The sequence below is a fragment of the Pungitius pungitius genome, chromosome 18 (genome assembly GCF_949316345.1).
Source record: "Pungitius pungitius chromosome 18, fPunPun2.1, whole genome shotgun sequence".
NCBI classification, from domain to species: domain Eukaryota; kingdom Metazoa; phylum Chordata; class Actinopteri; order Perciformes; family Gasterosteidae; genus Pungitius; species Pungitius pungitius.
The window spans coordinates 2487289-2498591 of record NC_084917.1 but is presented as its reverse complement, the minus strand read 5'-3'; the positions used below and the strand labels follow the sequence as shown (position 1 = coordinate 2498591).

The 11303-nt window shown below is 55.2% G+C and overlaps 1 protein-coding gene across 1 annotated transcript in view; it reads right to left on the bottom strand.

Annotated features, from left to right (window-relative positions):
* LOC119226808 (rho guanine nucleotide exchange factor 28) overlaps positions 1-11303 on the bottom strand; it is a 47401-nt gene that overhangs the window by 24061 nt on the left and 12037 nt on the right. The window contains exons 15-35 of the mRNA XM_062559010.1: positions 10742-10784; positions 9938-10039; positions 9189-9312; positions 8520-8643; positions 8384-8439; positions 8217-8277; positions 8023-8131; positions 7813-7919; positions 6949-7089; positions 6579-6829; positions 6361-6486; positions 6148-6265; positions 5789-6043; positions 5610-5686; positions 5348-5526; positions 5134-5225; positions 4838-5017; positions 4125-4351; positions 3566-3613; positions 2677-3195; positions 1230-1529 (exon numbers count right to left, since the gene is read on the bottom strand). Coding sequence (XP_062414994.1) covers positions 1230-1529; positions 2677-3195; positions 3566-3613; positions 4125-4351; positions 4838-5017; positions 5134-5225; positions 5348-5526; positions 5610-5686; positions 5789-6043; positions 6148-6265; positions 6361-6486; positions 6579-6829; positions 6949-7089; positions 7813-7919; positions 8023-8131; positions 8217-8277; positions 8384-8439; positions 8520-8643; positions 9189-9312; positions 9938-10039; positions 10742-10784 — 3239 coding nt within the window. The remainder of the gene's footprint in view (positions 1-1229; positions 1530-2676; positions 3196-3565; positions 3614-4124; positions 4352-4837; positions 5018-5133; positions 5226-5347; positions 5527-5609; positions 5687-5788; positions 6044-6147; positions 6266-6360; positions 6487-6578; positions 6830-6948; positions 7090-7812; positions 7920-8022; positions 8132-8216; positions 8278-8383; positions 8440-8519; positions 8644-9188; positions 9313-9937; positions 10040-10741; positions 10785-11303) is intronic.

The following is an 11303-nucleotide window of genomic DNA, read 5'->3' as shown; positions in this document are numbered from 1 at the left end:
AAACCCCCCCCACACTGGCCTGTTAACACGCGACTCTTGTTCCACAGCCGATCAGTGAGGAAGAGGTCGTGCTGCCTGCTGGTAAACAGCAGCAGAGACATCAGCTCCACCCGACACTGACCCCCCCCCCCCCCCCTCCCCCCCAACCCCACCCCCACCCCCACCCCACCCCCCTCGCAAATATTCCAATGAGCTTGAGCATGAAGGAGCGGGCGAGAATGTAGAGGAGTAACATAACACGCGTCTCTTTCCCTCCCCCCACCCCCTGATGCGATGACAAGTCATGCTGTAATGAGTTTAGTAAAGATTTTTTTATTTTTATTTAGATCGATGTTCCAATCAGGCCTCGGTCGCCTGTGAACTGTGATTCACAGGCCGTTGTCTGCCCTGCTAGTCGATAAGATAGAGGAACCATTGATTCTCCCCCCCCCCCTGCAGGTAGGTGGAGGTGGCGGGGAGGGAGGGAGGGAGGGCGCCTGCGTTGTCAGGAGACACTGATTAAGTGAGTGGGACGGACGGACAGGGGCCCATGGGGGCCCATGGAGGCCCCCCCCCCCCAGTGTGTGCACAGTGCGCTCTCACGTGCACCACTGCAGGCCCAGGGCCTGTTGACATTCTCACAGGAAGCAGATGTCTCGTTCTGAAAGTAGTGGAGAGTTGATCTAACTGCAAAATAACATCTGTATATCTCTAAATAACAGTTAGCGTTAGCTGATGCCTTCGAGGTTCTATCTACTTGTTCATATATTTCACCTGCTCAAAATGTAGTGAATTTATTCATCTTTAAAGGCCATTTTCTGAATTTCTTTACTTTTTTCATTTCATACTCTTGGCCAGAAAGCTCTGCTTTAGCAGCACTTTCATCCCTATCTGTATTTTGAATACAGTGTTTTACAGTTGTTTCTATATTATTAAAAGTAAAATGTTGTTACTAAAAACAAATGATGCTTCCTAGATTAGGTAAGAAGACACTGCTTTAGTTTAGAAGGTCACCAGCAAAAGAAACATGATAATAAACTGAATGTCTTTGTGGGACAAAAGGAGACATCGGACCTCGGGCCTTTATGGAATCTTAACGGGACATTTTCACCATCGTCAGACGGGACGGACAGCAGGTTCCCTGAAGCTCAGGGCCCTAATAAACACCCCCCGACGGACCAAAAGCGGCGAGGAGACCCTCCTGCATCGGGAGACGAGAGGAACCGCGACCCCAAAAACGAGCCCCTCGCCGCGCGCCGGTTCCCGCCCCCGTTCCCGTCCCTGCAGATGGCCAAGCGTCTCTCACCGGTGGGCGGGTCCTGCAGCTCCGGACGCCCCGCGGGGCCGCACAGGTGCTCCGCCCCCACCGCCTTCGCCGCGGCGCTCCCCCTGCGGTTGGGTATCGCCAGCAGGGCGTTGAGACAGTTGTGCGCGTTGGGGTTGTCCTTCCAGCGGCGGTTGTTGTTGGTGTTGGCGCCGGCGAACGCCGCCTCGTTCACGAACACGGAGCCGTTGGCGGTGAGGCCTCGGGGCCGACTCGGCGCCGGGTCCTGGAGAGGGGGGGGGGGAGAGAGAGAGAGGGCATCGTCACGGCAACGTTCAGGATAAGTGAAGCTCATGTTTGCTTCCCACAGAAGCAATTTGGTTGCAGTTTGGATTCTATTGAGGGAGGATTTCTCAAATCCTGGAGCAAAAGTTATTAAAAACTGAGGCATTAAAGTATTGTGAAAGGCATCAGTGCATCAGTGCTGTGTTACAGCTCCTCTCCTCGCGGCCCCTCCCTCCCCGTCGCAGCTTCACATCACCCCGGCCTAATTAGAAACGACCCGAGAGCGGGTGTGAGGGTGTGCGTCATCCGATCCGTCTCTGACCCGGTGAACCGATGCCTCCGGCTAAAGCATTAGCGCGAGGAGGGGGGCGCTGCCGTTAATGCAGCATCCCGCGCCCACTGCAGCCGAGGTTTGAATGGAAATAAATAAATTCACAAAAGGCCCAAAAAAAGGGGGCCTCATCGCATGGAACGAAAAGAAAGCAACAAAAAAAAAAGCCCGGGGTGGTGTGTAAACTAATGAGGGGGGGGTATTGCAACCCGTCTGCTCACTTGTCGGCCCATTCAAGGGCTTTGTGTTAGTGTGTGTGTCTGTGTGCGTCTTTTCAACGCTCACACCTGCTGAACCCGGCGGCACAAAGCCGCCCGGTGGGGGCTCACTTGGATGTACGAGCTGCATTAGCTCGTCCTTGTGAGGTGCATTGAGACTTAAAAGTGGGGAGGGGGGGTACAGTGGACCCTTTGTCCTCCACGCCTCGATGCTCCGGAGGGGGGGGGGACACATTTCACCGTAGCGCTGCTTTTCCAACCGCGTGTCATTCATTGAACTCCCGTCCAAATGGCCATGGATTGGTTCTCCTCTGGTTTTAATTATTTTGTCGGAGGCTTTTATTCGCAACGGAGTTAATCATCATCAATCACCGGGATGTTTATCGGCGAGCGGGGGCTGCGGCGGCGCCGGGACAAACGGCGCTGAAATTGCTCTCGTTATCGCGTGTCGGGTCTGTCAGGAGTCGGATGGGGGGGGAGGGGGGGGGGGGGGCGCCGCGTGTAAATGAGGGAACTGTGCGAGTGGCCCCAGAGATGCTGCACAAGCGCTGCATGTCCATCTCGGGGGGTCAAGAGCTTCAGTGGGGGGGGGGGAGTACCTGGCGGCCATCCAGGGGGATGACCATGTGGGGGATCACGCTGGGCAGGCTCCTCTGCCGGCAGTGCCTCCACGCCTGGAGCAGCTCCTGGCGGCTCTCCAGGCGCTCGCGCTCCCTCTCCACGCTCCTCTGGCCCTCCCGGAGCCGCTCCAGGCTCTGCTGGTACTCGTCCAGCTGCTCGTCCAGCTCCTCCCGCTCCCGCCTCAGCCTCTCCGTCTCCAGGTGGCACTGCCTCTCGCGCTCCTCCAGCCGGCCCTCCTGCTCCCCCTGCTGGCTCTCCCTGGCCTGGCACTCGCGCTCCCAGCGCTCCTTCTCCTGCCGGAGTCGGCCCTTGAGCCGCTGCGCCGCCGCCACCTCCTCCTTGCGCTTCTCCAGGTTGCGCTGCTTCTCCTGCTCCTGCAGGGTGCTGCCCCGGGCGCTGGGGAGGTGCGGCCGCCGGGAGCGGGGGGGCGGGCGGCCGGTCTCTAGGAGGAGGAGCCTCTGGACCTCACGGCAGGTGTCCTGGATGGCGACGGTGGCCTGCAACCCGGAAAGAAAAAAACAAAACCAAAGAGGTGTGACCACACAGCAGGTAATGAGAGGAGGCGGTTTGCATTGGATCAGAGCCTCACCTGAGCTTTCATGTGCAAAGACAACAGGGTCTACACACGGGTGAAATGAGGCCACCTGCGCGGCTTCCGGGCTCAAAAACCCAAGAATGCATTCGAGAACTTTGAATACGAAAATATCATTGAAAATGAAAACCGCACAAAACTCAGGTGGGCGGGCGAGAGGGTGCACCCACAGGTCCCCTCATGCAAATAAAAACACAACGCCCATGCACAACTTTGCATTTCATACTTAGCAGCAGTGTGCGTGTCTGCGTGTGATGGAACAAAAGGACTCTTACCTGCAGACTGTAGAGCAGCCGGGTCAAGCTTTGGACACTTTGAGCCACCTGTTAACAGAAAAAAAACGCCACACGGCAAGCGGATCAATGAGGATTTTGACGGCACGACGTTTTTTCTGCTTAACAAGGAGTAAACTCTACTACTCACAGGGTCTAAATGTTTAGGGGGGGGGGGGGGGGGGGGGGACATTTGCGCCTCCCTGAGGCCACATTGTGTTCTGCCACAAAACAGCCCACCGGAGTGGAAAATAAAAACGATTCCTCTCTTATCGGATTCATTTACGTCGCAGGTCACAAAACCTCGGCGCGGTAAATGGAATAAGTCTCCGTGTCCATTTTTTAACGCCGCAATTCCTTCCCGGAAACAAAATGGGACTTCTTCCTCTTTTGTGAGCTCATCAATGATTCATCACGTCGAGACTGGAATGTAATTCTAAACAGACCGTGTTAAATTATTGAAACAACTGTCGGCACTCTGGAAGCACGGGTGAAGAAACTAGAATGACCTTCAGCAGCCGCCATCGCAGCCGCGCGCATTCCATCCGTATCAATATTCTACCTGGCAGCCAATGGCGTCGCTGTGTGTTGGGTGCAGCAGGAGAGAAGGGGACCGAAGCCCGGGGGTCTCGGTCCAGCCCCCCTGCCGGGCCTCCGGGTTTTGGGGCGAGGCCTCGCAGTCCGAGGGGCCGACGGGGAACACGGAGTCCGCGTCGGAGTCCGGGCTGCGACCCGTCGGGGGAGGCGGGGGGGGGGCCCGGGACGACAGCGTGGCTTTCAGGGCCTCAGCTGGGAAACAAAAAAAAAAAAAAAAAAAAAGGGCAGAGAGTGTGAAACGCAGACTTCACACCTGGGAGGAAAAAAAAAAACAAAGAGCAGGATTTTGTTGGTGCTCAGAGACCAAACAAATCCTTCTGTTCTGGTCACTGCCCCTTGAATTTATTTATGTTGACACGAGATGAATTTACAGGTTTTGGAACAGAGGGTGTGACTCATTTGTTACATTATACCAGAGAAAGAAAAGGTTGCAATGAAATAAAATAATATATACTACTTCTTGATTATTTTATACACCTGCTTTATAACATACAATATAATGTGATTCTGTATCTATTATTGTATATATAGATTCTGCATAATCAATGACACAGTTATCACGATACAAAACCTGTTCACAAATCTTGTATATTGATAAACGCTTGATTGAGTTCATCACATCCGGTATTTGCCCTGTCGGTTCCCGCCGGTTGTGAAGAAGGCGCAACGGCCACTCACCCTCCCGCAGAGCGGCGGAAAGCAGGACGGCGCCCCGGGGCGGCTCCTCCACCAGCAGCCGCGGCTCGGCCAGCGGCGCCGCCGGGTCCGCCCCCCCGCTCAGAGCGCCGAGCGCCGCGTAGACCTGCAGCTTCTCCTCCAGGCTGGAGCAGATCCGCTGGTCCTGGCTCGTCAGACTCTCTGGACGCGCCAGTTCATCGGGTTCACAGAGAGCGGAGCATTGTGGGACGTTAACTCATGGGGGGGGGGGGGGGGGGGCGTGGAATGTGTAAGAGAAACAAGAGGTGACGCCATACCTTGTAGCTTGTGGATCTTCTGAACGCGAGCCTCGGCAGCTCGCCTCTCCTCTTCGGATTCACTCGTGGATTCTTCCTCTTCCTCCGGGCAGCTGAGCAGGGGGACAATAAATCCTTTTGCAATATCCTCCTCATCCTCCTCCTCTTCCTCCTCCACACACACACACACACACACACACACACAGAGGCGTACAGAGCACAGAGGGACGCTCACCTCTCGACAGCCTCTCTGATGAGCCTCATCCAGGTGTTGCGCTCCTCTTTGGAGGACGTGTGGACCTCGTACATTTCGGGCCCGGCGGCCGACGCGCTGATCAGAAACATCCCCCGCTCCTCGTTTGCAACTTCCCGCACGATTAACTTCTGCAGCGCAATGACGGGGGGCTTCTGATCCTGAGGCACAGTGCGAGAGTCGGGAGTTAGCAACAAAAACAAAACAAAAAACCCGGGATAAACCGGTGTTTTTCGGTGCGTACCACTGCGGCGAATGAATACTTCTGGTCCTTTTCTTGCAGGAAGATGAGCGCGTCTGTGAGAAGGAGCGCCAGGACGTCTGTGGAGGTGAAGACGTGACACCGAACTCATCGTTTATTCACACGGACGCATAGCAAAGCAAAGAAAAGAAAAGAAGAGAAAACGGGACGCGACCCCTAACCTTTGAGTCGGCCGGTGGCGGTCTTCCAGAGGAGGAGGCCCCGGTGTTTGAGTGTCTGCCCCGGCGCCATCATGTCCTGCTTGCGGAAGGCGTGGCCGTTCTTCAGCTTGGCCGCGCTGCGGTTCTCCATGCGGCCGCACACCTCCTGCAGGCGCTGCTGCTGCTCGTACTCGCTGACGCTCAGGTCCACGGCCGCGATCACCCCCCGGATCTGAGCCAGCGCTTTGGAAAGGTCGGCGTGCTCCGCCGTGTCCTCTGAGGGGGGGGAAAATGAGATTTTTAAACTGAGATGTATTGTCTTATTGTGCCGTTATTGCCCATGCAAACAGGTAGCCAGCAGGGGGCGCTGTGGGACTGACCTTGAGTATACTGCAAGATCCTCTCCAGCAGCACGGGGTACTTTGTAATCCTTTGGGTCACCAGCAAGATGCACTCTGGGATCTCCCTCCGTCTCACCAAAGAGTTGTTGCCTTGTTGCTTGAAAAAGTCAAAATCGGAGGTTTTGCTTTCGTTTCAGATCGTTTTTTTAAAAGGAGCGGGCACGTGGATGCCGTGGTGGGACAGAAAGGTACCTTGATGAAGACCTGAAATCGCTTGTTGTGCTGCTGCAGCTCTTTGAAGAAGTTCACCGCCTCGTTGTGGCGGCTGCAGAACTCTCCGTACAGCTGCTTCATTTTCTCATTGTTCTCGTCAGAAAACTGCAGAGAGAGGAAAAGAGAGACGGTGATTCACGCCGTCCGGCACGCGCCAAGAGAGAGACGGGGCAGGGGGGGGGGGGGGGTCGGCCCACCTGCTGCAGCAGGACGTCCCCTATCCGCCGGATGAGGTAGTTGCCGCGTCCCTGCGGCTGGGCCGAGCTGTGGCGCCGCTCCTTCATGGCGGCGAAGAAGGCGCGGTGGGAGAGGAGCAGCTGGTCCAGGCAGGGGAAGACCCGCTCCAGCGCCTCCGGGTCCAGCTGCACCTCCTCCCTCATGCCCCGCCGGAACACCTCGGCCATGATGTGCAGCGTCTGCAGGTGGTGCAGCTCGGTCTGCATCAGCTCTGACGACACAGAAAACACGCGCCGCGTCACGCCTCCTCCCCCCCCCAACAATCGGGAAAGTGACCCCCCCCCCCCCCCCTCCTGCAGAGCGTTTTTCGCTCCCCTGACACCTGCTCACCGTAGATCACGTCCTGCCTCTTCACAGCTCGCTTGTCCTGCTTCTCGCAGAACCGGTTGTCCACGGTGAGGCTCCACGACTCGGCCTCGTAGTCGGCGGCGTCGGCCGACATGTCGCTGTGGGCACACGCATCAGCGCAGTCTGCGGGGGGAGGGGGGGGGGAGGGATAGGGTGATAGGGGGGGAGGGGCACGAATGTCGCATCATCGCAACGGATTCATCTGTCATTTGTCCATCCATTGTTTCACGAATCAATGAATAAACAGAAATGTTGTGTCATCATTTACAATTTATTTGTTTTTTTATTATATTTATTTTTTATCATTCTCTCTCTTTTTTTGTTTTACTATACTATCCGTAGTTTGTTTATGTGTTCAAATGGGTGTGAATGTGGGGGCATGCATGGGTGTATATGAGGGTATGTTTGTGTCTATATGTGTGCGTGTGCATGTCTACGTACGGGTATGTGAGTATATTTATGTATAATGATGATAATGGATGGTTGATAGAAATAGAAATACTTTTTCTTGTCAAGAAATCTAATTTAAGAAAACTACTGTAATGTACAAACCAAATTGAAGACATGTAAAACTATGATAATAGTGAAATAACGAGAGCAAAGCAAACTAACCCAATATTTTTGGATGACATTTGATCAATAAAAGCCTTTTGTGTGCTGAAAATCCTATTAAAAAACAACAACAACACAATCTGGGTGAAAATAAAAGATTCTTTTCTAAAATATCCAAATTCAGCCCCCGGTGTTTTTCAACCCCCACCCAGCGGGAGACGCAACAACGTTGAAAGTCCAAACAAGAGGCCGCTCTGCTTCTTAAATGTCTGTAAACGGGCGGACGCGTCCTACCTTCCCCGAAGGAAGAGTCGGAGGACGCCCGGGTCGGGGGGGGCTCCTCCGGTCGCCCGCTGACCTTCCAGGCGTCGGACTCGCTCTCCGAACCCTCGGCGGGCCGACTGCGACACGAAGAAGAAGAAGAAGAAGAAAAAAGGCATGAACGACCCGACGCAAACCCCCGATGTCACGTGACCGCCCCCCCCCCCTAGAGCGGCGCGTCACCTGTCGCTGGTCGGGACGGCGCCGGAGACGAGGCCCGGCTGGGCGTCGGCGTCCCTCATGGCGGGCAGGGACGGGGAGGCGGGGACGGCGCCGTCTCTCACCGCGAAGTCTGCGCGCAAAAAGAGGGAACGTTGGTGTCGCTCGATCCCGACTCGACTGGGAACCTGTTTCTTCTTTGTGTGTCGTAAACTCACCCTGCGGGAGGGACGCCGTCCGGCTCTTCGCCATGGCAACGGCGTATTTATCCTGGAGCTTCTGGGAAACGCGGGGGGGGGGGGGGGGGGAAGAGAACGGCGGTCACACAACAAAGAAAAAAAAAAGGGACGGAGCGGTACACGGTACACAGGTGAGTGGCACTCACCTTCACACAGGGGGGGGCGGATTCTTTACAGCCCTTGTGGACGGTGGCCGCGCAGCCTGTGGACGGACGCTTTTTTAATAACTCGCCCCTCCGGGGAAGTAAACTTGTTTTTTTTTTTTTTTAATTTTCTGCTTACCGGAGCAGTGCAGCAGGTCCTTCCCGGGGCCCGGCTGATCGCACGCGGCGCACACGGCGGGGGCCGAGCCGGCGCCGAAGCGGTGTCCGCCGGGCGGCCTGTCCTTGGCCTCCCGGTCCTTCCCCTTGGAGAGCCGCGCCGGAGACACCAGCGTCAACAAAGAGGCCATGCGGGCAGAGTCCGATCGCGACGCGACACCCCCTCCCCACCCCCACACCCCCCGCGGCTACGTCTGGCTTCACGTTCCTATGAACCAGGGCGAGACTGTATTTGCGGAGCAGCTAGAGGGACGCGAGCAGTTTCCCCAGGCGAGGTGGTGGGGGGGGGGGGGGGGGCGCAAAGTCGGGCCAACGAGGAAACGGGAGGCCTTCCGTAAAACGCAGGTCAGGCGGACGCGAGTCGACGGCTGCGCGCTGACTCGACCACAAAGGGGGGGGCGGGGGGTTGGGGTTAATGATTTACAAGGAAGGAGGCCGCACACCCTGCGACCTTCAGTTATTCCCAGAAACGCTTCCTGCTCGGGTGTCACAGCAGAGAAACACCAACTAAATGTACTAACTTATAGAAGTGAATAAAGCGGTATCCTTAAAGCTATTAAAAGCAGGCGGAGAGGGTGGGCGGGGGGGGGGGGGGGGGCATGTGTACATTCATCTGTAGACGGGGTGTCACCTTGCTCTTGTTCCGCGTGCTGGACATCCGGCTCTTGAGGAAACTGAAGGTGCGGGCGACTTTGTGCTTCTCCGACTCCACCTTGGCCGGGACGGTGCACCTGAGCAGCTCCTCCTCCTGGATCCTTAAGAGACATCAGAGCGCTCTCAGCTTTGTGTTTTGTGTGCAAACCGCCCGTTTGGTCGGCGCCGCCCTGGTTGACTTCTCGCCGAGTCCGCGGGACAACAACAGCAAGCCCGATTGGTTAGTGTGTGTGTGTGTGTGTGTGTGTGTGGGGGGGGGGGGGGGCGGACTCATGGAGCACACAACATGACAGACGGTTCATCCAGAGGCTGCACAGGTCGGATCAATGTTTCACAGAGGAAACATTTGGATGATAGAAAAGTGCTTTTGTAGTGAGTGTTCCGTCTGTGAATTAAAATTAGTGGAGTTGTTATTGAGGATTGAATACATGCACAATGACCCATGACAAGTCTTCTGGCGCACGTTGTTAAAAGACAGCAAACCGCTTCGTTATTGTCCTGCTTCTAAAAGAGCTGGGGGAGGAGAGAAGAGGAGGTGAGGTGTAAGGACAAGGTGATCAAACAAGGAGGAGAGGAGAGGAAACGAGGAGAGGAGGACGCCGGCTGGTGGTCAATCGATGGGTACATGCCGCCGGCCTCGGTTAGTTGGAGCTGGACAGGGGGGGGGGGGGGGGGGGGGAGATGCTACAACAGTTGAACATGGCTCAAGCACCCCCCCCCACATACTCTTTGAGGAACTCAGACAGGGTGAGATGTTGGAGGGACTCTGCCAGCGCCTCGCTGCCCTCGTCGTCAGCTGACTGCGCTCGCTGACGGAACCTGATCTCCCTGCGAAGAACAGCGCGCACACACACACACACACACACACACACACACACGCACAGACACACGGACACGGGTGTTTTTAAAACCGAAGAGCAGCCACGAAGGAGGACACGTGTTGCACTCAGGGAAGGTTTCCGTCCACTAGGGGGCGCTACTGCGGCGTGGGAGCTCCACTAGGGGAGGTAAAGGAAATGTCACTTGGCATGAGTGGAGGGGAAAAAAGGGGGCCGAGTGGAACAGGAAGAGGAAAGGAAATCCTCCTCCTCAGTCCGTGCCCCTCCTCGAAGAGCAGAGACCTTGAAAAGCAGCACCTTTTTCTTTTTTTTTTTTTACAAATCATGAGTCATCATTTGCTGTAAATGCACATTCAGCGTGCACTGGGACGTGTACCCATGATGCAGTGGGTCTGTACGTCACCTCCTCTTCCTTCACGAGGAGAAAGGAGGCGGGATCTAAACACCTGTAAAGCACATCAAACCAGCTGTTCTTTAAATACACAAAAGAGCCTCGTGAAAGCCGGCAGGAAACCACCCGTGGTCACCTAGCAACCTGGATGGTTACCCATGGTTACCCCCACATGTTGCTCATAGTAACGGGATTATATTTTTGGAGGTGTCAAAAATAAGTGAGGCCAAGGTAGAAGGCCAGAAGTCTCTGATACACAAATACAACTTATAAGTGAATAGAAATTAAAATCATAAATACCTTTTTTCGTGTGACTGCTCTGCTGCATTGGAGGGTCTTTGCTCTGTGTACGTAAAGAAGGAGTTTTAAAACTAATTCCCCGACCACCATCAGGACCACGTGTTTAAAATCAAACGAGGAAATGCAGATTTTTGCTCCACGTATGCACAGAGAAGTGCAAAAATGAGTCCACAGAACAGGAGCAGAATCAGGAAGCTTCATTCTCAACGAAATCAAAAACGCACACAAAGCTGCAGCCCAGGCGGACACACAAAGCGCCGACCCCTCCGACACGCATCAGCAGCCTCTCATTCCTCCTCGCACACCCACTGCCATTCGGATTAAGGAAGCCACACACACACACACACACACACCCACATGCAAACGTATGCGGGCGCCAAGGTTATTGCACGGATGGGGCTAATTTACTTGTTACTCCTATTTTTTGTCTCCTCAGTGAGACGGACCTCACACGTAAGGTGATTCAAGGAACCTTCCTTTCGTGTTTTTTTGCAGTTTAAATCATTTGTCCTTTGAAGTGGCGTGATCACATCAGTCACGGCATCTCCACAGTAAGCATCAT